A 26,151-nucleotide genomic window follows, 5' to 3' on the forward strand; every position below is an offset into this window, starting at 1 on the left:
AATCTTTTCAGAGGGAGAATAGTATGAATTCAAACCATGCTTTGGTGGCAATCAATCTTGGAAGGGGAGAGAATGGAGCATGGATACCTACTAGGAGGCTGCTGCTCCATTTTGTACAAGAGAAGATAGTGTCCTTTTGCCTTTATGAAGTGTATATATTGTGATTGTCTATCATTGAGACTCAACTTCTTTACTAGATTGCAAAATCTCAGATCATTAGAGGGAGGGCACAGCATCTCATTCTTCTCTGTGTTCTCAGGGCCTGGCACAGAGTAGTAATAATAACATTTATTTGTTGAATGAGTGAAATAGGATAGTGCCAGTGGAAATGGAAAGGATGGTATGAACATAAGAGACAATGTGGTCAGAGAACAGACAGAAACATCTACCATGGCATTGGGAGGTCACACTCAGGTTACATAAATGTCCTATACAGCAAAACTGCCTGCTAGCCACTGAAAGCTTTTTTCTGCTGGTAGCCTCTGTTGCTTCTGTTCCCTCTGTCTTTATTGCAGTTCACCCCAGCATTACCCATGACCCTTCCTTTTGCCCTGCTCTTGATCCTTGTCAAGGGCACAAAGCACAAAGATAGGTGACTGAGCAAGGGAGTCTCTGTCTTTGGCAACCTTAAGGAAAAGTTAACAATTATGTTCTTGCTTAATTGAAATCATTCACCTGACTCGAGTCAGTGGGCTGGAGCAGATGGTGCCTTAGTTCCTTCTCTATTTTAAGATTCTAGAAAGCATTGGAAATAATTTCATGTGTTTGGACTGACTTATCATTTTACCTCACCAGTCTGCATGAAAATCACCTCCTACCCAGGCAAATATCTCACCTAGGGACATGGCTTATTTACCTTGCCCCAACTTCCAATCTTATCAGGGAGGAGAGGGAATATCTCATCAGCCAACCTAGATAAAACTGAGCATTTGTAAACTAGTCTAGAATTCACCTAGAGCTATGATGACTTTTTCAACTGGTCAGTGCATGGGGTGGTAGTGGTGATGATGGAATGTGCTAACAAAGTATGGAAACAGAATGCAGAAGACCAAGGATCAAGAGATCATGTAAATGCAGTCTCCATTTAAGTGGAAGGACTTCCCACCAAGGGCAGAGTGTCTAAGCAACTGTCAATGCAGCCTCCTTCCAGAAGAAATGACACAATTCATGCATCTGCCTTAGTCTGGGACCACTTCAATTTAGTGGCAAGGGCATCCTAACTACTTTTCTGGCCTCATGGGGAGAGAAGGCCTGCCTGATGTGTGAGTTACTGGGCCCTTCCTCAGATCTCAACTGTGGCAGGGTCAATACAATTAAGGAGTCCACTAGTCCCTCAAGCCAGAACACCTGCCTCATTCTGCCAGTATTCCTCCCTTGACAATCACGTCCCTGTTAGCCATTTCTCTGTGGTCAGCTTTTCCTTTGACATCTCAGGGAAATTATAGGCAGTCAAGCTTCAAGTTCTAGTACTTGGGGTGTGTAATTTTGATCCCGGTTCAAGTAAAATGGAATTGTGAAAATCAATGAACACTTTAAACCACAGCACACAATGAAAGTCCATATACTGGCAGTGTACAAGACACATTTTAAAATCCCTTTTAGATGATCTACCGTTCAGGGTCATCTGTGTCATTTCTTCTCTTGTTCACTGCAGATCATTAAAAGTTCAATGCCTTAGCTGCCAAATTTGCCTCCATCCTGCCAAATTTTGCATCTGTTTCTCTCATTCTCTCTCTCTCATCTGTGAACAGAATTTCTATTTCCACCTTGGCAAACAATTTGTTCTCCTGAGTTACAGAAAGAAGCCTTCCTCTTACCTCAGGAAAATACTCTAGTTCTTTGAGAAGGGCCTGGTATCAGTGGCTCAACACTGGCTAGTACAGTGGGTCCAATTCTGTGTTCTCCAACTTCAGAAGGAGAAGGAAAAACTGAAAGCAGAGTTCAGAACCGTCTAAAGCACTAAAGGATGGAAGTGAAAGAAGCTATATTTTGTACAGAGAATAGAACACTGTAGGAAGAATTAGTTGCATTATGAAGGTTGGGAAGTTGCTTATTCTTATATGTACAGGCAAGAAGGGAAAGGGGCAGCGTTTTATTAGAGATTGCTAATAAACATCTGAAGGGATTGCTTCAAGAGAAAGGAAACTCCTCCTCTAACCAGATGCTGCCTGGCTGAGAGGGTTTCAGTATGATCCTGGCTGAATAGCCCCTCATGGTGCTATCATTCCCATATTTTCCTGCCATGGGAGGGGAAATCTTCTAGCTCTCCAGAAATCACATGGTCACTATTGTTGTAATCCCAAATCTTCCTCCTTTTTCTGGATGGCAGTGTGGGAGTAGTGAAAAGAGAACTGGAATAGAAGCTCAGAGATATGCCTCCAGACCCAGCCAATTAGTTATGTGAATGGGCAAGTTATTTCCCTATTCTGGGCCTCAGTTTCCTCATTTATAAAATGACCTCTAATGTCTTTTTGTGGCCATAAAATCCCATGATTTTCCCCATGTGGATGCCTGTGTTTTCATCTCTTAATGGCTCAAGATTGTTTATTCAACAACAATGACACTAGTTGATACCTTTTCATTTACTTCTGGCCAAGTTTTGGTAACAGGCCCAGGTTTCAATCACTGTAAGAATCCTGCTTCCCACATACTGCTTGCATCAACACGTTGCCAGTGGAAACCATGCACACAAACTAAGCTGACAACAAATTCTCTTCTCTATCCTGCATCATTAATTTCCCTCTCTCTTCTGGATCATTTTCATCTGCATACAAATACAATGTTATTTCTTTCATCTTAAAAAAAAAACCTTCTGTTTATTCCATTTGCCTGCCAGCTCCAATTTTTCTGCTCCTCTTTATACCAAAGTTTCACAAAAGAGTTCTTTACATACTGTCTCCAATCTCTCTCCCCCCAGTCATTCTCTTTATCAAATTATTATATAACTCATGTACCATAAAATTCACCCTTTTAAAGTGTACAGTTCAGTGGCTTTTATTATATTAACAATGTTGTGTAACAATCTGCACTATCTAAATCAAGAATATTTTCATCACTTCAGTAAGGAGCCCTGTATCTATTAGCAGTCACTCTCTATTCCCCTTCATCCCAGCCCCTGGCCATCACAAATCTGCTTTCTATGGATTTACCTTTTCTGGATATTTCATATAAAAATCATATAATATGTGGTCTTTCTGTCTAGCTTATTTCATTTAGCGTTATGTTTCATTCACATTGTAAAATGTATCAGTACTTCATTCCTTTTTTGGATAAGTGATATTTTATCATATGAATATATCATATTTTATTCATTCATTCATCAGGAGATGAACAATTGTATTGTTTCCAATTTTTGCCTATTAAGAATAACACTGCTCATTGGACTCACCCAAGACCACTAACAAGGAGAAGATGATGGATGACAATCCCAAGGAACAGAGAGAGTCTGCAACTGCAAGCAAGATAGTCCCATCCATCTGCCCCATGGGATCTAAGGCCCTCTCAATTAGAGGCAGAGTAGGCATCATGATACCATCTCAGAATCCTCAGGATTAGGGAATGAATGATGGACTAGGGCAGACTTACTGTTATTCTACTATAGACTTATTGTGATTCTAACAATGGAAGGACTGTTATCATTGATGTGGAGGCAGTGTCCACTGGAGGTTCTGAGGGGAGGGAGAGGGAAAAATGGGTGTAATATGCGGGCATTTTTGGGACATTGGAATTGTCCTGAATGACACTGCAATGACAGATACAGGCCATCATATGTCTTGTCATAACTTACAAAATTGTGCAGGAGAGAGGGCAAACTACAATGTAAACTATAATCTATGCTTAGTGACAATGTTCCAAAATGTGTTCATCAATTGTAGCGAATGTACCACACTAGTGAATGATGCCGTTAATGTGGGAAAATGTGGGAGGGAGAGGGAGTGGGCTTATCCCCCATATTTTTATGTAACATTTATGTAATCTAAGTATTTTTTTAATTAAAGAGGTATATTATAAAACAAAGCAAAACAAAACAAAACATAAAAACACTGCTCTGAATATCCATATATCTGTTCTCTCTTAAACTTGCTCTTCTCAGGCTTTTGTCCCTTACTCTGCCACAGCACCTGCTCTTCTCAAGGTAACAAAGATCTCCACAGTGCAAAATCCAATGGCCAATTCTCAGTTCTTACCATACTTGACTGACTATCATATTTGACACAGTTTCTTCCTTTAATCATCTGCTTTTACTTAGCTTCCAGGACATCACACTCTGCTGGTTTCCTCCTACTTCATTGGTCTTTCCTTCTCAGTCTCTCTTGCTAATTCCTCTTTATATCCTCCACTCTAAACATTGGAGTGCCCCAGGGTCAGTCCTCAGACCTTTTTTTCTTCCTTGTCTGCACTCATTTTCATGCAGATAGTATCCTGTCTTACAGCTTTAAATACAATCTAAACATTGGTGAATCCCAAATTTCTCTCTCCCGCCTCTTTGTGCAATCGAAGACTCATATGTCCAATTGCCTACTTGATATTTTTGTTTGGATATGTAACTAAACTGATCATATCCAAAACTGAACTTCTGATCTCTGACCCCACAGTGTACTCACTGCACAATCTTCTCCATCTTGATAAATGGAAATTCCATCATACAGTTGCTCAGGACCACAATTTTGGAATAATCTCTGACCTCTCTCCCAGATCCCAAATCCAGTCTGCCAGTAAGTCCTGATAGCTCTATTGTCTAAATATATTCAGAATTTGACCACTGTCACTGCCCACACTTCCTTGTCCAAGTCACCATCCTTTGACTAGATTGTTGCAATATCCATCCTCCCTCCAATAGTTTTCTCTGTTTGCCCTATACATTCTGTTTTCAGTACAATAGCCAAAGTGATTCTTTAATAATGTAAGTCAGATCAAAACCTCTACTCAAACCCTCCAGTGGCTCCCTCTCTTACCCAGAGTGAATGTCAAAGTCATTATAGTGGCCACAAGACCCTATGTGAAGTAGCCCTTGCCACTTTATCTATTCATCTCCCCACTACTGACCTGATACTCTTATTCACACTACTATAGTCACAATGGTTACCTCATTATTCCTTGAACATGTCAGGTTTGCTTCTGCCGCAGGGTCTTTGCATTTGCTATTTCCTCTGCCTGGAATCCTGGAATATTCTCTTATATACCCAGCCCCCCAATACACTTTTGCCTCACTTCTTTATCTCCTACATGTATTTGCTCAAATCTTCCCTGACCACACAATTTGAAATAGCAATCCCCTCTGCCCCATACTCTTGATCCCCCTTACCTGATTTTATTTATTTTCATGGATATCATCACCATCTGAAATTTTATACATTTTATTTGTCTTCCTCAAATAGAATGTAAACTCCATGAAAGTATGGATTTCTGTCTGTTTTATTCATGACTGTATCCCCAGCACTTAGAACAGTGCCTGGCATAGTAGGTCCTCAGTAAATATTTGTTGAATAAATGATTTATTGAACTGGCTACTTTGAAAACTAGTTAATACTTCAGCCATTTTGTGTTGCATGACCAAATTCAATTATTAGCTTTCAAAATGACTAAGTTTGCTTAATTCCAGCTAAAGTGTGATATGGCAGCATTGTCTTAAAAAGACATTATCATTAGAAACTTTATGTTCCCTAAGGGTAGTATACTTAAAAACTTGGGCTCTGGAGTCAGACAGATTGGGTTTGAATTCTGGCTCTACACTTCCCTAGTTGTGTGAACTGAGACAAGTTAACCTTTCTGTGCCTCAGTTTTAGAGCTGTAAAATGGGCATATGTGGAGAACATATCCCATATTGTTATTATGGTGATCAAATAAAATAATGTATATAAATTACCTAGCCTAGCACCTGGCACATAATAAATCTTCAGTGAATAGTAGCTTTTATTATTCTTATCAAAATGCAAAAGAAATTATGCGAAAATAAAGGAAGACTTGAAACAGAAATAACTGAATACATTTTTAAAGTGAAACTAAATAGCTGTCCAGTTCTTTTGTATAAATGGCGTTTCCTTGGGAAATGATCCAAAACTTGAAGGCCAATTGTTTTGTTCCTTTCTCCAGGAAGCTTTCTTGGAACTGGACATATTCTTTTCATACTCTCTACACCCTCACAGAATAGTCACACTTGGAAACCTTTATACTTAATACCTCCAATTCACACTTTCTTTGACTTTAATGCCATTCTGTGCTCTGGGTACAGACTCCATGGATTATCTTTACTCTGTAAATAGATAAAAAAAATCAGCAATCATCTTAGTTGGGAAAATGCCTTTGAATGCTGGCAGTAGACGAGTTTTCTAAATGGGTTGACTTGAAGATAAGGTTGTCTATCATTTAAGAGGCAAGGACAATGGTCTCTATTTCCATCTCAGGTCACCTCCTAGTAGCTTACTGTCAGACACACCTTGAAAGTGTGTCAGACACACCTTGTCCTTGTGTTAATTTCCAGTTTAACAAAGTTATCACAGATTCATTCTGTAAATGCGTAAATGTAATGGTGTCTTTGACTTGTGCATGGAAATCAAGGTGGCCCAAACTGAGCAGAAGCATTTGGCCCCACATCTCACAGTAGCACCAAATGGAGTGGGGTTTCTCTTATTGAGCATTCACACTTGATTTCTAGGGTCTATTTCTTAAAGTTTAACTTCTCTCCTTCCTTTCACAGCAACTTATATTGGGTTGGGCTGAACTGGGCACACATACATTTGTTCATTCTTTAAACACCATGGGGAGCAATAAATACTTATTAAATCACACTACTTCTTTCCTGCCTTAGAATTATTCTCTAGTTTTAATATTTAAATGAAATTTTATCTCTTCTTTCCAGCTTTTGTTGAGTATAGGGACTTCTACTTAATTCCTATGTCCTGTGGTGCCACACTTGACTTTTCATTCAGTCTATGTTTTTATTATTATGTTATACCAAACTACTCTGGAGAATTGGGTCCAAACCCTAGGAGTTGGGTAAAATATTCTCTTTGACTTTTTAATTTTTTAATTGTGGTTACTAGCAGAAAATAGCATGCAATGCCCAGCAATTACTAAGCCATTTCCCTACTGTAATACCATTTAAAATAGAAACCTAACAAAGCTTATGTTGAGAATTAGTAACTTACTCATAAACAGTTGTCCATCCATTTTCATTACTTTTGGTAACTAGAAGCCCCGTGTTTCCTGGGTAGGTCATCAAGGCCAGATTGTAACCTTGGGCTGATACTCTTTTTAGGACACCATTGCTGCTTATGGTGAGCCAGTACACCTGCCCACCAGGCACCACAAGCCACAGGGGCATCCCACCTGCGTCACGGCGAATGTGCACAGAATTGCCGTTGCTGCTGGTAATTGCACCCAAGTCACCTTCGGTATTGTAGGTAAAGTTATATACATAATCCCTTGTTATGAGGTTCAGGGTGTGCAGGTGGGTCCCATTGACAGTGAATTGGTAAAGTTCCTGGTCAGCAGGTGAGGCAATCTCATAAAGGTTCATGTCATTAAGGTGGGCTTGGTTCCTGCTGATGGTCCGAATTCGGACATTCCCAAGGTCTGCCACATAGAGGGTGCCATCAGGTGACACTGCTAAGGAAGAAGGGGCTTTCATCTTCGCATCTTTGGCATAGCCACCATCACCTGTGGATGAAAGATCCTGATTTTAATAAGTAGCTTCATAAGCATATGAGTATACCACATATAGAAAGCACTGTGCATCAAGAATAATTTAAAGGAAATAATCGTGAACCAACATCCTCTGAATGTCCCCATGACAAATTTGAAACCCATTATTCAAAAGAATGTAATCTTGAACTGAAGAGTAAGATGTAATTATCTCAGTTACAACAATTTTGTGAAATCCTCAATCCTATTCAGAATCTACTGAATTGAAAGATACAACAACAGCAAATAATGGAAATTACAAAAAAATTTGGCTCAAAATCCATGAGCCTGAAGGCTGTTGATGCTTGTAGGAACTGTCTCAGGAATTTCCAATCCTGTGGAATAGAGACCCTTTCTTTTGTTAATTCTCATTTTCACATTGTCAAAGTACACTAAGACTTAAGTGCAAAACGATTCAGAACATTAAATTTGATAACTGGAATAAACATTAGATTTGCCTTGAAATAAAGATATGAATTAACAAAAAATCTGTAAAACTAATTGGGAAAACATTGGAAATATTCATCAAAAAGTCATATGAACCAAATTGTTTGCTCCAGATTCCTCTAGCCCAAGGAAAGGCAAAGGTTAAGAGGACCATTTGGGCCTGGATGAGCAGTTTAATAGGGCTGTATGTAGCATGGAGAGATGTCCATGTCCCAGCTATAAATTTTTCTGTTGACATTTAGAGAATTGTTTGCTATCTGGAATACCCACTCCATGTTCTGTGGAAAAAGCTCCTTTTCCCTATTTCAATCAGACGTAAAGGGCACTATAGGTTACAGAGAAATTTTTGGATATTTTAACTAATATAAGTGGTAGACCAATGTCCTGGGCACCCTCCATTGTGAAATTTTATTTTTGTCCCACTATCTTCAAAGCATCCTGCTCCAAGTCCCTTTGAGTATCAAATAGCACATCTTGTTAATCTGGAAACCAGCCGATCAGGTGAAATAATTTTTCCCTTGCTAAATGAGTGGATCTTCCTTCACTTTCCCTTTTTCCAAATTATGAATAATATGATTTTACATTTGTACAGTGGTCTTAACTTTTTGGAATATTAACATTTTTATTATACTAGTTTATCCTCAAAACAGCAAAGTGATATAACTGAGGCAAGAGATATCTCTAACAACTGAGGTAAGTGAATCATAAAGAGGTTTTGTGGCTTTCCTAGAGTCACACAGTGAGTTTTTTGCAGATCTACAACCAGATACTAGGCTGTTTGATGCCCAACACATTGCTATCTCCACTAGTTCATAGCAATATTCACAAGTAACACTTATTTTTCTTTTGACTTTTTAAATGCACACTTTTCTTTTGAAAACAGAGAGGAGGAGCTGGTAAATTGTTAAAAAGGTGATACCTGAAAAACAGTCACAGTTGGGATCAATTTTGCAGTCACAGTCAGTGGGAGCGCCAGCGATGATGGAGATCTCCCCATTGGTAGTGACTTGCTGAATGCGGTTTACTTTCCTCTCATCTGTTTCAGCTATGAAGAGCAGCCCACTGTGAGAGACGCTGATGGCCCTAGCCGACTCCAGAGTGGAGTGAATTGCCACCTTGCTGACCAAGAAATGATCGATCCCTGGCACCTGGCAGTGAATGGGGCGCCCTGCAATGATCCGCACACGCCTCTTCTCAGAAATTTGCAGCACAATGTTGTTATCCAAGACATACAATGAATTGTCCATGGGATTGACTGCAAGGTCTGTTGGCCACTCTAATCGCACCTATGAGAAGAACAAAAATCACGCCATTAAGTTACCATATCTTTTTAGTTGTTTTACCATGAAAGAAAAATTGACTTATTGGTTTCCCCTCTTTCATGAATTTCAGCAAAGTTGATGTTCTCTGGAAAAGTGTGGCAACAATTAATCAAATATTCTGGTAAACAGATTTATCATGTATACCATTTCCAACATAATGTATGTTTTGTTCAGTAATTCCATTAAGATCCTCTAGAGCAGTGGTTTTCAGAATGTGGTCTCTTAACCAGAAACAACAAATTACCCTGGAGTCATTAGAAATGTAAATTCTCCTGCCTATCCCAAACCTATTTAATCAGAAAATGTGTGGATAGTGACTAAACTTCCTGTGTTTTAACAAGCTTTCCTGATGATTATGCTGCGCACTAAGGCTTGAAGACCACTGCTCTAGGGCCTCTGGGCCACTATGATACACAAATATCTCTCGCTGTCCTGCAGATGCATGAAAAGGCAAAGCCATAGGGACTTCTAGACAACAGAGGGCTGGAGAAAACACATTTTACTCTATCGGCAACGTTTTGGGACAGAACCAGCCATTAACATAGACCTAGCATCCATCTTGTAGAATACTCACATCCATACAGTTCCAGTTGTTGATTTGTAATCCCAGGTTGTAACGTACTACTTATCTAACTTGCTGTGGTTCTCCTCGTGTCCCCTTTTCCTCAGCAAAGAAACTGGTTGTTGTTGTTTTCCTTTATTGAATGCTTGCTGAGTAGCTTCTCTAGGCTAAGCCCCAAGATAGATTGGGGATTCAAAAGATGACTGAGATATAGTTTCTGACCTTAAGTTGCTTATAATTAATAGAACTTTTGAAGGAACTATTGGACAATTACTTTCCATGTTATAAGAAGGAGGCAACAAAGGGCATGTGAGAGCACTCACCCAGACTGGGAGTCAGAAGGCAAGGTATTCCAGGAGAAGGTAGTACCTGAGCAGGGTCTGGAATGATTGGTAGGAGAAGAAAGGGGTAGAAATTGGATGGGTTCAAATTTCAGGGCAATCCAGGTGGAGGGGACAGTTGAAGACTCAGAGGTTAGAAAAAGCATGGTCTATCCAGGTTACTACAAACAATTTAGTGAGGCTAATACAGGCTAATTGTATGGGATAGGCGAGTGATGAGAGTCAGGAGATAGACAGTGGCCAGATTATGGAGAGAAGTGTATGTCTAACTTTATTCTGATGGATGTGGGAAACCATTTAAGGGCTTTAAGTAGGGGTGCAACGTAGTCAGATTTAGGTTCTAGTTGGATCACACTGGCTGCTATTGAGACCATATTTGGAAAAATAGGTGGTGTGTGAGGTGGGTAGACAGGAGACTCCTGCAGTGGTCCAGGTGAGGGATGATGGTGGTTTTAACTAGGATAGCAACAGTGGAGATGGAGAGAAGTAGATCAATTAGACATGTTAAGAAGTTAGAAGCAAAAGAATGGGGTTCTGTTTGTGAGTGTGTGCATCTCAGAGGTCTTGTCCCAAGTACTATGCTAGCCATTTGAGACATACAGGCAAACCATTTGCGGATCCACTCTAGTTCCTTCCAGGACACAGGAATTTGCCCTAATGTTTGCCCTGACATCTCCCTGATAGCTACTATTTATCATTGTGCACTTCTCGGAGAACTGTGTTCCACCCCACTCACCAATATGACTCATTTGTTCTGTACTTTATTTCTCTTCCCTTAGGCTAGACAAAGGCAGAAAAATCGGTCCCCTTCCTGGCAAAAATAGTAACAGTAATGCAGCTACTCTTCTTTTTGCCTTGAGTGAAAGACCAAGGAAGTCTTTGTTTTTCTCCTGGAATCTGAAAATTTGAAAACGAGAAAGGGGCTGTCATTGCATTCCAAGGTCCCCTATTCCCTGGCTGAAAGAGGCCCTAAGTGCAGTCAGTAATGAAGTAGATAAAGGCCATTCTGAGATAAGATTCTCCATCTAATCCTGTCTCTTGAGGGTGGGCAATTGGTGATGTTGTAAATAAGTCAAATGTTGTCTTTGACCATTTGGAACTCTTTGCCCCCTGTCTCTGAGTCTCCAACATACCCAGTAAATTCATTCTGTCCTCATGCCTCTGTGTGGTGTCCACCTCCACATAGTCTGGCCTTCTCTGGTCAGTACCATATGCTTCTGAAAAACTAGGACTTTGATGGCTAATGAGGTATAAAGCTGAGTTTGTGTTGTGCATGTCCTATAGAGCTTTTCAGACAGAGGCCTTTGGATAAACATTAAACACCAGCCTTAACAGCTTCCAGAGCAGTTTGCTGGGATGTGTTCCTCAGCACATCTGTTTGAGGCTTTTGCATGTCAGTGCCTTGCAACCTCGAGGAATAGTGAGTGCCTGATGCTGATGAGGTCTCTGGTGCCTCCTCTGGCCTGTGCCTCTACCTTGGAACTCTGTACACACTAGCATGCTTGTATAGAAGTTGTCTGTGTGCCCTGGTCCTCTGGAGCATGGTCTCCAAGGAAATAAAGCAGGGCTGGCTCAAGAAGAGGAAAGGAATTAATTTCAGTGCAACATTCCTTTGATCATATCTGAAGTCAGTGACCCAGAAAAAAAACCTGGCAGAAATGACGTTCTAATTATCCCCACTATGAAAGTCAAGGCCAAGGCAGAAGCCAGGGATTGCACACATTGACCCAAGTCAAGAAGTCATGAAGGAACATGTTTTAGACTTTGTTCTTGGACATCAAGGCTAGTTCTGAGATAAAGACTGGGAGTTGGAAGATAAGCTGTTAAATTCTCCAACTCATCCAACCTGACTTAAGCCAATACTATTGGTGTAATGTTTATTAGATTTAATATTGCCTCAAAAATACACTAGCTATTGTGTCTGTTTGCTTTCTTTTCCATCGAATAAGTCACCCTCTGGCAGATTTTTGTAACTAAAGTGACCTTTGTGCTTCTGAGACACTTTCTATACCAAGTGCACAGAATACCTCTAGTTCCCTTTTGATTTGCCTAGGCAGCTTGTCTACGAAATCTGCTAAGATGAAAGATGTGTGGCTACTTTTCAGAAGCTGGACTTCTTCACCTCTATTAGGTTGTCAGTTCCTTTTATGTCCTTTTCATATTCAATACTCCTATTTCCAGGTAATTTTTCAAGGAATTGGTGCTTTACAATAAAAACACTGTATTTATAACCAAAACATTTCCATAACACACAGCTTAACATACTGAATGGTGTCTTTAAGATTATTCTTTCAGTAAGAATTGGTATCTATTAGTTGCAGAGAGACCCTGAAATTGTATGCTCCTGAAATGGGCCTAAGGATAAGCCTTCAGAGTCACTAGGTTTTTGTCCAAGTGGTTTCTGGGGGAAAATAAATACTTCTTTACGTGGTGGGAGCAGGCAGAGATGAAGGAGCAGCAATGAAGGTCTGGAAACTCTGTCTAGTGACCTGGCCTACAGGGAAACCATTTGGCCTAATTTGTGGTGGCTGCCCCATCTTGTAAAAATATATTAATTTGCCAAAGTGTATTTAAGCTAAACTAGCATTAAAGGTCACTGGTCTAGCTTCCAGCTGGTGGAATGTGCCCATCTCTCAATCCCCTTCCCTGAGAAATAACCATGAAGCAAAAAGGAGCTCTTGGTCTGGATGTCAACCCTTGACAGCATTGTCTTCCTCCACTATTTGAAAACTTGCCTTGAAAGGAGTTGACTCTCAGGCCAACCAGTCCCATGGTTGTTTAAAGATCCAGCTATTTTCAACATGAATAGCAGATAAAGCATCAGAATTCTATAGGGAAAAATCCATGTATAAAATCAATATCTAAATATTCTTGGTTAGATTAAAATAGACAATTCCTTAATTATAAATTGAATCCAACACTGCAGACATGAACGATAATTTGTATACTTGGACTTTCTCTAATAGCAAGATATTGGTTCTATCTCTTTGTTGTTTTTTAACTAGGAAAATTAGAGTTTATGAGTGTTTAGTTTGTTCATCTATAACAAGGAACAAGGTTAATGATAGTATATCTACCTTCTAGAGTTATGATGTAGATTAAATGAGATAAAGATGGAAAGTTCTCAGCCTAATGCCTGGCACAAAGTAAGAAATGGAAAGTGATTTTAATATTAATGTTTTTATAGTCCCAGAATTTTAGAACTAGAAGGAACCAAGTCATTACCATTGAATGTAGTTCCCATTCAGCTGTGGTTCTTAGCTTTCAGCTGTTCACATACTACCTTTATGAATTTTGCCTTACCCATACACTACCTGCCTTATTATTGACAATATTTTTATTTAAATTTGACCTACAATTAAAATGTAAATAGGTGTTATCCCTTCCTTCGAACTGGTCCTAATCAGTAGCATCTATAAAATTATAGGCCCATTCATTTGGACCAATAATAAAAGTAACTACTGCTTATTGAGTGCTTCCTACATGCCAAGCACTTTACTTGGATTATTACTTTATATACTTAGAGCAATCATTTGAGAAAGAATCTATTACTACTCCCATTTTCAGATACATGTTCTTAACGCCTATGCTGTCTGGCCTTTCTTTGGAGGAGGCGACATGTTTCTTCACTCTTTACTCACAAAGTCTGGTCTCCCCCTTACACCTTGTGAATCAACCTAAAGTTTGTTCTCTTGGCTGAGAAGGTCAAAGCCCACTAGGAGTCAAGTGGATAACAACTATGTGCCAGGCACTGTTATAAAAGTAAATAAAACAGGTCCCTGCCTTTGATTTGTTCACAGCCAAGTAGGAGAAGGCAGTTATAGAAAGAGGTCATTTCAATATATGGTTAAATGCTAAGATAGATGTATGCAAACGGTGACATAGAAACACAGAGGAGGGAGTCCTGGGCAAGATTCCTAAAAGATAAATGCAAACTTAATCTTGAAAGATGAAGCAAAGGTATTCAGATGAAGCAAGTTAGGAAGAGTGATCTCAGCAATGGGAGAAGAATGAACAAAAAACACAGAAGCATGAAACCATATGCAAATGGCAGAAATAACTAGGTAGATCAGGTAGTGGTAGTAAATACAGTTTTAAAAGATTTCTAGGGACTAGCTCAGGATTTCTCCACCAAGGCACTATTGCCATTTGGGGCCAGATAGTTTTTTTTGTACGGGGGGGGGGGGGGGGGGAGGGAGGCTCTCCTGTGCAATGTAGGATGTTTATCAACATTCCTATTCTCTATTACTAGATGCCAGTCGCACCACCTCACAAGTCCCCTAAGTTGTAAGAACCAAAAATGTCTCCAGACATTGTCAAATGTTCCATGATGGGCAAAAATTTCCCTTGTTGAGATCCACTGGACTAAGTCATGGAGGGCTGTGTATTCTAAGGACTCTACACTTAAAATATAGGTTTTGAGGAGTTACTGAAGGTCTTTAAAGTGGGGTCTGACATGATCATATTACTATTTTAGGAAGATCATTTAGGCTTCATTTTGAGGACAGGCTGGAATGAAACCTGAACAGAAGCAGGAAAACCAACTTGGAGGGAGGCATTCACCATTGCATTCATCCATTAATATATTATTCCATTAAATCACCTAAGATATGTGAATACTGACCCACAGAGACATAGTCTTGCCTTCCTGGTGATTAGAGTCTCGAAAACTGTTTCTCACCCTTTTTTTGATTTACAAAGCACTTTGAGAATCCAATGAAAGTAATGGATGCTGTAGCAGTTTGATATAATTGATGAATTTCAAAAAGAAATATTGGATTATGCTTGTAATCTGATCTGTACCTGAGCATGATTGAGTTATGATCAGGGAATTGAGTCCCCACCCCTTGGTGGGTAAGGACTCACAGATAAACGGCATGGCAAAGAACAGAGTTGAGGTCTTTTAATGTTGGAGTTTTGATTTTGGAGTTTGATGCTGAAGACTTAAACTGGAGCCATGGGGAAGTAAACTCACAGCAGAAAGAGAAGACAGCCCCAGGAAGGAAGGAATCTTGAAGCCAAAGTAAAGCAAGCCCCTGGAACGTAGGAACCCAGGAAGCCTGAACCCTCCTCGCAGATGTCAGCAGCCATCTTGCTCCAAATAGACTTTGGTGAGGAAAGTAACTTATGTGTTATGGCCTAGTATCTGTAAGCTTCTACCCCAAATAATTACCCTTTATCAAAACCAACCAATTTCTGGTATTTTGCATCAGCACCCCTTTGGCTGACTAATACAGATGCTCTCCATAGAAAAGGTACAGATGTGGTGGGTGAAGTAGTTAAGAGCTCAGGTAATGGAGTTGAGACTGGCTGGGTTAAAAATTCTTGCTTTGTTATTTTCTAGTTCCGTTACCTTGGAGAAAATAATTTAATATCTCTAAGCCTCAGGTTTCCTTATCTAGAAATTGGGTATAGTAATAGCATGTATTATTCAGGTATCTCTAGGGAAACAGAATTGGCAGGATATATCTGTAAATAGTACGAGATTTTATAAAATTCTCTCACATGACCATGGGGTTGCACAAGTCAAAATCCCACAGGCAGGCTGCAAACCAGGGGCTCTGACAAAAGTCTTTGATGAGTTCCCAGGAGATGTTGGCTGTCCAAAGTCGAGCTGGAAATTCTCTCTGAATGCTGAAATCGCTTCCCCTTTTAAGGCATGTTTTTTGCCCACTCAGAAAGGTCTACCCACATACCTCTTCCCTGGTCCTCTTTGTCACCAGTTTTTCAATCTTGTTCCTTCCAAGTCCCTGACCATCCAGCCAAACCATTGGCAACAGCCACCATATTAGTGTACAAATGCACCTCCAGCCATTTCTTCTTCCAAGTAAAACGAACAATGAGGTGCATTGCTTGAAGTTCTGCCCACTGGGAAGATTTGCCTCACCACTGTCCTTCAGGGATGTCCCAGAAAGGGGCTGCAATGCTGCAGCTGTCCACTTTCAGGTGGTACCTGCATACTGTGTAGAAACATCTGTAAACCAGGCCCAAGTTCTCTTCCTCAGCCAACTAATTGTAAGGAACTCACCAAGTGGCCAAAGCTGTGGGCTGGGAAAGAGAAGGTAACATGGCAAGGGGTGGCGACCATGGACATTTGGGCTACTTCGTAATGTAACTTGTGCCTTCAGGACCCACTCGAGCCCTATCTCATATATACCACTTCTATTTTATTATGGTGTAGAGCTGTGCATGCCCAACACTCAGACAACACTCTGAGTTTGATGGGTCAGACAACACTCAGCTCATGATAGGCAACTTAGGTGTGGCAGGTCAAAGCTCTCTATCAAAAGGAGGGTAGTTCAACTGATTGGATAAAATGTCACTCATTGCTGACTACAATCTCCTTAGTTGATTGTTGATGTAATCGGCCATCTGTGTAATCAACTCACAGATGATTAAAGTCCATAAATGTCCTTGTATTACAATTAGCCCAGTGCGTGCTTGACCAAACAACTGGGCACAATTATTTGGCTGAGATGACACATTAGCCTAACCATCACATAGTATCTTCTAAAAGATTTTTCTAAAAAAATAGATGAAAAAATCCATGTAAAACATTAAAACAGTGCCAGAAAGGGCTCTGTGAAGGCCAGCTACATTTATTATGGAACATACCCATATTTACTCTGGCTTATTGCAATGTTGCTTCCTTGGCTGTCTCATGATATAGTCACACTCTTTCATGGCTTCCTCTGCTTCTACTTCACCAGTCATTTCCCCTCTTTCATTAATTCTCTTCCTCAAGTATACTTCAAAGCTATGTGTCCTCTAAGAAATATTTGGCTTCTATTGGGATATATTATTTAATGGACATTTGTTGGCCAATTCCATGGCTGATATTCTAACTTATTGCTTGATATCCCCATTGTTACTTGTAAGAGTACACCTGGTATAATTCCATGTGCAGAACATGCTACTTTAATGATTTCCTTTCTTCTGCCAACAAATGTCTAATGATCCCATGCTAGGTGCTATGCTAGGCATTGGGGATCCAGTTCTAACCAAGATGCACTGGATTCCTACCCTCATGGAGTTAACAGTTTTACTGACTTTATTTGCCTTATTTTCCATCATGTACAAAGGGTTCTTAGTGGTATAGAGTGGTAGAATATTTCTGCTCCATTCCATCTATTTTAAGAAATTAACTTTCATGGAAAAACCTCAGAAACATATCAATCTTTTCACTATATTTTATAGTTGCCATCAAATGCTAATATCTTTTATCCCCAGAGTTCAACTGTGATGAGGAAACCACCCGTTTCCACAAAGGCCCTGCTTCCATATTCCAAACATGATACTTCTAATCTCCTTCCTTCACTAAATTTGGAGACTTATGGTTCATTTAAAAAATGACTCTTTGATTTTGATCTCTGAAGCTTCTTCAGTAGGAATTTCCAGGAAGTGTATGATTATCTTTTCTGTAGTGTGCATCCCTGCAGAATATAGAGTGATAGACTGTGTGTTCTCTGTCAGGTGTTCGGCGAACTACATGTTAGCTCTCCCCAGACTTCTAAAAGCTAGACAACTCCAAATTGTTAGCATCACTTTTTTCAAATGGCCTTCTCATTAGTTGATACTGATACTGTCTGAGCTCCTTCAGATTTATAAAAGGAGGTAAAAGTTGTCTGGAGAAATTTTGGTTTTCTGCAGTTGGAAGGGCTGATGACACCTTTTAAAATGATGGTTTCTACTGCTCTTTTCTTTAAAAAGTAGAAATTATTAAAAGATGAAATATACCAAGATTTCATGGCCTTGTCAACAGCCAAATTATTTCCCATTATCTCAGATCAACTCTTGTTTCTTTGCATAATGGCTGGAGAGTTTGAAGAAAACCTCAACATTTGGTCAAATATATCATCATGGTTTTTCTCCATCACTGCCCAATTAGAAGTATTGACTTCCGTTGCAATTTTCATTATAGCTATAACATGATCAGTCTAATCAGGAAATACAAGTGGACTGATCTTTAGAATTAATCTGCTACAGAAAGTATAGATTAGATTGCATATAACCCAATGTACCCAAAACATTTTAGAAGTAGAGGAAACAAAGCAAAGCAAATAAAAACAAAACAAAAACATCAACTGGCCCTGGTGTATTTCATCTTCTAGTAAATTCCACTTTTTTAAAAGAAGGGAAGCGGATTTGGCCCAATGGATAGGGCATCTGCCTACCACATGGGAGCTCCAAGGTTCAAACCCAGGGCCTCCTGACTCATGTGATGAACTGCCCCACAAGCACTGCTGATGCGTACAAGGAGTGCTGTGCCACGCGGGGGTGTCCCCACATAGGGAAGCCACACATGCAAGGAGTGCACCCCATAAGGAGAACTGCCCAGCTCAAAAAAAGTGCAGCCTGCTCTGGAATGGTGCCGCACACACAGAGAGCTGACACAGCAAGATGATGCAACAAAGAGACAGATTCTGGGTGCTGCTGACAAGAATACAAGCAGACACAGAAGAACACACAGTGAATGGACACAGAGAGCAGACAACTGGGGGAGGGGGATGGAAGGGGAGAGAAATAAATAAATAATAAATATTTAAAAATAAAATAAAATAAAATAAAAAGAAGATCAATAGGGGCCATCATGCTAAAAGGTACCATCGTGTTTTCCAACTATAGAAAACCAAATGTTCTCTAGATGACTTTTATCTTCCATTTCTAAATTTGAAGAAGCCCAGGCAGTATGGGTGTCAAAAGAAAATGTTAAATTTGTGGTTACTAAGATGCCTGTGGCAAAGACTGGTAGTTCAAGGCCTACCCATCATGCAGCCACTCTTTCCTTCTTGGTAGTAGATCCCCAAATTTTTAGCTGAGTACATTGCTGGCTAGAACAGAAGAAATACCCAGCCTTCTTTGCAAAGAGCTGTAGCTATGTGATAAAGTTCCAGGCAATGAGAGGTCAGAGGAAGTTTGGAATGGGACTTCCTGGTAGGCTGTGAAAGGACAACTGACTCAACTGGAGGGGTCTTCCTCCCTTCCATCCTGCAATATGGATATACTGGGAAGAATTTTAGCCAATGTCTTGGAACCTGAGGTGACCATGAAAATGGAAGTCTTATGCTAGGATGGTAGAGCAGAAATGCAGTAGCCTGGGTCCCAGATGACATCATGGCGTTGCCAACCTGGTCCTGGACTATATCTCTATCCTGAAAGCTATCTTGCTTAAGTCACTGACATGTTGGGATTTTCTGTTATTCTTAGTCAAATCTGATGACAATGAAGATAATGCTCTATTAGGCTTTGTATTTGACTGAAGCTACTGACTACACCAATATAATTTATCTGGTTTAACAAATTTCTGGTTTTACATCTCTGGATAAATCACCTGTGTTTGCAAAATTAAATTAAATTGAAATAAATTAATTTCCAAAAGTGACTGAGATGTGGCAAAGCCCACTAGGGCAACCCTTTCTTTAAGAGGATGACTAATTGCTCAAACTTAATAATGTCTAGTATTCTTGAATACCCACTGTTCAATCTTTGGGCACTTAAAGCTCCTCTTCAAGCTCCATGACTCATTCAGAGTCAACACTTCTCCATTACACTATAAATACTTGTTTGCCTTCCTATGACCTCTTCTAGTACTGTGTGTCCTCAATGGATGAGGTCTAATTTTTGTTTGTATTCCTAGTATCTGACATTGCAGGTGGTAAATGTTTTTTAAAGCAATTGCCTCATTGACTGTAACATTTTTAGTCTATGAAAGTATTTTTTAAAATTAAAACATGCAGATGGACTATAAGCAAAAATATTTTTCATGAGCAAGTTTGAGTCAATAAACCTGGGTTTTCAGAGACCTAGTGAGGTTAGTGGGAGTTGTAATATTTCCTCAAAGAGGTATATTTCTTACTCCTCCCACATTTTAACTTTTCTGAAATGAGGATATGTCTTATAATCAATATGTACCTTTAATGGAGTATTTCTTCCCAATACTCAAACTTATAAAATTGATGGTGTGTCCTACAATCTATGATATCTTAGAATTGAGGGAGATGGCATTTCCATTTTGGTCTGGGAACTTTGGAGATTGCAAAGACCATTTCAGCTGGTCCATGAGATCAAAACTTTTTTTCCTAATAATACCATTTACTTCTTTTATTTTCTATGAGTGTTCAGTGGAATTTTGCAGAGACTACCTGAGGCTAGTATACCCTTGAGTTTTAAAAAATTCACAGTTTTTAATTCTTAATATGGTAAATCTTGATAGGCAAAACCCACATACACAAAAATTCTTTGGCATCCTTCACAATTTGTAGAAGTGTAAAGAAGTCCTGAGAATGATTATCCTACGGGAAAGAAATAGTGAAACAAGCCATTCTGTCATAAAAGAGTTTCCTTCAAAGCTCACTAAGGAATCCCTTAGTGAGTATCCCTTCTAAAGATGACCCCTGGGCCACTGACCTTGTCCAAAAGCACACTGAAGGGATGGCTGAAAATCTTCACTTCCTCTGAAGACCCAAGGCCTTCATGTTATAAATGTTTGGTGATATTAAGATGGGTAGTCTTACAGATTCCTTCAGAGAAATCAGCAGATACACACTCTCCGTGAGTCTTCTGTGTAACCGTCACTACCTCATCTTAATAACAGGCATATTGCTCTAAATTTCTGTCAACCCTTTCCTGCATCTCCTCTCTTTTGGAAATGGCACTTGTGAATACTCAGAATGTTTAATCACTTTCAGTTTTCAAGTTACAGTCAAAGTTATATATCAGCAGGAGATGAAAGCCTGGTGTGAAAACTACAGAATGTCCTTGAAGATGCTACAACTAATCTGTTTGTAAATTTAATTATTATTATAAGAAGAACATATTGTACATGATGCTACTTTCTGATTTACTATTTGTATCTCTGTATTTTTGGGTTTTATCATGCAAGCCAAAGAACTCAACACTTTAGGCACTTCTGGGGGTGGGGAGAGGAACAGGAAAACTTTACTCCCCCTTTTTTAAGTCTCTATTTCAATTTAATTTTACATGTTTAAAAAAAAACCTATTGTAACCCAGCCTTATGGGGGATACAAGTACAGAAGGGGTGACAATTAGAGAACATTCCAAGGTAATATGCAATCAAATACGAATCTGGTTGATGAGTTCATAAATACTGAGAGAATTCAGAGTAAGGAGAGGACCACTGCAGGTCTTCTTACAGTAGGAGGTGGGACTTTTGTCTCCCTGAGAATGAAGACTTTACCTGCAGAGGAACCAGAGACTTATAAAGAAGCCTCTGAAATAATCTTAAAGTTTCTTCCTCCTGAGAAGTTTCAGAAACTTGTCTGTTGCAGGTTGTTAATATTATAGTATTGACTCCATAGGATAAACCAAACCTCTGATTCCTTTTGGTAACTAAAGCAATTTACAGGCCAGAGATATTATTGCACGGCTTTTATGAAATGGTCTGGTTTCATTGATGAGCCACCCAGAGATTATGTTTTCATTTCTGTAGATACTGCTAACCTTTCTTTCTGGTATAATATTTCAGGAAGAAACTTAAAATTTTACCATGGAGATGTTAAACTATAAGTGTGCAGAGCTCTGAATGGGAAGAGAAACATCATAATTCATGGTTTCTCTACTCCGTAGTTCATTTCAAGTTACACTAGAATTCCACAGATTGTTTCTCTCATCTTAACTCTGTAATGTTTCCAAATGATAAAGACACTAAATAAGAGCAGATGGCCTAATGAACATTTAGAGGGAAGATTTAACTGGTCATATTTTCATTAGGTCTCCAGTGTGCTTCCGGGTTTTTCCTACCACTTCCCTGTATATAATACAAAAGAGCAAACACTTAACAGATGGCTCAACTCAGGCTTCATGCTTTCAGAACCCTAGAGATTGGCCACCTGACTTCTCACCAGGCATATAAAATCACTTAAGGGAGCATGTAGGCTATATACTTGAATCTAAACAAAATTTTAAAAATGGTGATGAATATTGAGCACTTGGACTTCAACAAGAGGGGAGTCAAAATCACTCTCAAAAACACATTGAGCAATTCTGGTTGAGGTCTTCCAATAACAGTGTCTTGTAGATTCAGAAATGATGGAATCTTCTGTGTCAAACAGTCTACTCTAATGAATGTTTCATCCAAACTGTAAGCATATATCTGAGTGACTCCAGCAGCAAGAATGGCAGAAATCTAACACCTCATTACACAACATGCTAGCTATTAAGCTGTTGTCTCTCAGCTCCAAATTCACTCCTTTAAATACTTTGCTTTTGATGCTTGGATTGGGACTTTGAAAATTATATTTCTCTTTTGCCACCTGAATTTCTGATAGATCCTGGCAATAGGAAAATAAAGGGAGTCTCACTGTTGTACAAGGAGTATTTCCTTCATCTCAGCAGCAGTTGTAGATGCACTTTTCAACTCCTTTCCTTGCTCAAAGAAGTCTTATTATGCCCCCATGGAGATAGTAGAAGCTGCTGGCTGGCATCTTCTTCTCAGAGGTCTAGGGACCAACTTTTATGGAGCAAATCTTATTCTGTCAGGACAGTTTCTAGGTTCTGAAAATCCCAACTTCTTCCCTTTGTTTCTCCAGTTCTAGTGGTGGTGACTGCTTCCTCCAGATATTACCTGGGTTTTTTTTTTTCAGCCCTCTAGCAACTTTAAAACTTATTTCCTATATTAAATTCTCTTTGTTAAAATAACTAATGTGATTATTGTATCTTGACTGATAAACACAGCATGGACCCATATAGAAGGATAAAGAAACAGCAATATACTCTTGAAGGCCAGTGGTAATAGAAAATTAGGAAAAATGTCTCGGCACTTCTTAAGTATATAGGTACTGTCATTGCTATATTCAAAAAATATTCATTTAATATTCACTCTGTGAAGTTGGTTGTGAATGAATTTAACCAGAGCTTCTCTGTCAGGAGCTGCGATGTTGATATCACTATTCTCCAGTAACTTCTCACTCCTGTGACATTTTAGCATGATTTCATATCAGTTCATGCTACTCTTTCACGTCTTTCGAAGATAGTTTTATGAGTTTAATGGTTCTTAAGGTTGGCCCAGGGCAACAGTTCATATGTGCTTGAATATGTTTATAAATAGTAATTCATTGGATATTTACTATTAAAGTTATTTTACATTCCTCATCAGGCATTGGGACAGAACTGTTCCTTCAGTATCCTCTTCTCCTTGATTTGGAGTTAGGAGAGCATTCTGAGGTGAACTAAATGAACATCTGTTCTTCCTATATATCTCATAATAAATGGTTCTCAAAAGTTGTAGCTTGTTAGTAAACGTTTTATATGTCCCCATGTTTCCTTTTTCAAATACACATCTTTTGAATGAAAAGATGACCTTCCTGACCAGCCCTGCTGAACTTTTTCTTTGAAGTGGCTTTCTATTTGATAATCATGGAATGGCATTTATTTGTGCACCTCTCCCTCCCATAGTTAATAAAGAGCAGGACTATATTAAAGGATATATTCTGAAATATAGTTAGATTACAGGCTTATGTTGAGACTTAATTTAATCTAACCACAGAATTACCAATTGGATATTTCCATACAAATTAAACATTGAATTTACCATCTAGATATTTCTAAGACACAGAAATAGCTTAGAGAGCTCTAGGTTCATCACAGGTCATGTCATCTGCTGAGAAAAATGCGTGGAAGACTGAGTAGTTCAAAAGTAGTTTGCAAGCTTTGCAACTTGTGACTCTACCTGAACTTTGAAGATGCTTTTCCTCTGGTGCTTAATAGTTTTAATAAGAGCTAACGTGCCATTGTCCTTTGTGTGGAAGGAGGACACTGCTGAGGGAGTTTTATTTATGTGATAAATTATGTTTTCGATATAGCATTGAGCACGGTACTTGACTTTTATTTTAAGGCCCCTGAAAACTCTGGCTATTTCCTTGTGTGCAGAAATTTCAGTAGAATTTGGGTAGGCTAGAGTTGAAGATGTTAGCCTGCTGCTCTGTACTTCTTAAACAAACAACCCAAGCTGTCACCTTAGAGGGAGCAATATAAATATCTCTATTAACAGGTTATTATATCCCAATTATGAATTTACTTAAGAGATGCAGGCCTGAAAATTGAAATTAAGGAAAAAGAGAGGTTTAAGTGAATTTGTAGCAGTGAATTCATACCTAAAGAAAATCTGTGGATAATCTTATTGCAATACCTCTTCTAGATTATCATTTTAACTTTGGGTTTTAATATATTAGATTTTCTTGAACTGATAGACAGACTTGGAATCTAGTTGTCTTAATAAAAATAGAAGGATCATTAGGTAGACAAAGCAACTGATGGACTAAACTTACTTCAAACATTCTAGGGCACCGCTTTTTTCTTATGTTACATCATCTTTATAACATCTTTCTTTTTGGTTACTAAGCTGGGAGCCTCTTTGTTTTGTCTTGGGAGAGTCCTACTCTTCATAGTTGACTTAAATTCTGTCTTCTTTCTTATCTACTCTAATATTTAAATTTTTGGGTGAAATTGGCCCACCTGGGATGGCTGCAAGCCACCTACTGAATGAGCTTTTTTCCCCCCTTCCCCTTGATTTCAAAGAGATAGAAGATGATCTAAAATCGATACATCTCAAATTCATAGACCATGAAGCTCACACTAACATTCCAACCTTAACTCCATAGTCAGCATTACATTTCTTGAAAATAGAAAATGAAGGTACCATCCGATGACTATAGTTAACATTCATTAAGTGATTTAGATAGAGCTTCACACCAACATTAGGTAGACAAAACATTCTGTGAAGGTCAGAGCAGGTTAAGACTAAACTAGTCTCTGGAGTACATTCTTGCTACAGCCTATCAAGCTCACCTAGAGATATATGTTTCTCTGCAAAGTATACATCTATAGGCAAAGAACAGAGGGGAAAATTTCACAATTTTGATCGGAATTCCAAATTTCCTGGTCGTTTATATACTGATCTGTAAGTTTTCAGTTCATTTTTATGTTTTATGAATGGAAAGTCTAATGATAGTTATAAAAATGGTAATAATTTATTGAGTACATATGATCTAGGCACTTTGCTAAGTTACCTATATATATTATTTCATTGATGCTCAACAACTGCCTCACAAATTTTCCATTTACAGTAAGAGATCTTTCCCAAGGGCACACATGTAGCAAGTGGTAGGGCCAGGATTCAAATATAGGCAGTCTGTGCTTCCAACCACTATGCTTTACTGACTTTATTTTCTTCAAAATTTAAGGAACAATCATGCATACTATACAGGATTCCTGCACATCACTCCACCAACAACAGCTTGCATTGTTGTAACACATTTGTTACAAATGATGTAAGAATAATATTGCTTCTAGCTATAGACCATAGCTTATATTTGGTGAACTCTTCCAGCAAACTATCCTATTATTAATACCATTTTGTTGGTATTGTATATAAAGAATGTTCTCATATTTATACTGTCAATCACAATCTATTATTCACCATAGTGTTCACTGTACTATATGGTCCCCTGTCGTGTAGAATCTATCCAAAGTGTGCAATCAGTGGCTCTCAGTTTCATCACAGAGATGTGCTGTCATTTCAGAATGCTTTCATTACTCCAAAAGGAAAAATCCCATATCCCCTTATAACCTCCATTATTGATCCTTAGGATTTATGTAGTACCTTCTTTGCAATTGTAAAAATATTATGGTACTACTGTTAACTGTAGTTTATATGTTACATTAGTTGTATTTTTCCGATGTAGCTCCATATTCTTAACACCTTATAATAGAGAAATATTCTTGTATTTTTATTATTAATCGCAATCATAACTCAACACTGAAATCACTGTTATACAGT

General features: G+C 38.9%; 1 protein-coding gene across 1 annotated transcript in view; it reads right to left on the reverse strand.

Annotated features, from left to right (window-relative positions):
• TENM1 (teneurin transmembrane protein 1) overlaps positions 1 to 26,151 on the reverse strand; it is a 1,381,582-nt gene that overhangs the window by 60,536 nt on the left and 1,294,895 nt on the right. Inside the window, exons 26-27 of the mRNA XM_058291548.2 lie at positions 9,050 to 9,416; positions 7,149 to 7,659 (exon numbers count right to left, since the gene is read on the reverse strand). Of these exons, the coding sequence (XP_058147531.1) occupies positions 7,149 to 7,659; positions 9,050 to 9,416 (878 nt within the window). The remainder of the gene's footprint in view (positions 1 to 7,148; positions 7,660 to 9,049; positions 9,417 to 26,151) is intronic.

This window comes from Dasypus novemcinctus, chromosome X (genome assembly GCF_030445035.2).
Source record: "Dasypus novemcinctus isolate mDasNov1 chromosome X, mDasNov1.1.hap2, whole genome shotgun sequence".
Taxonomy (NCBI): Eukaryota; Metazoa; Chordata; class Mammalia; order Cingulata; family Dasypodidae; genus Dasypus; species Dasypus novemcinctus.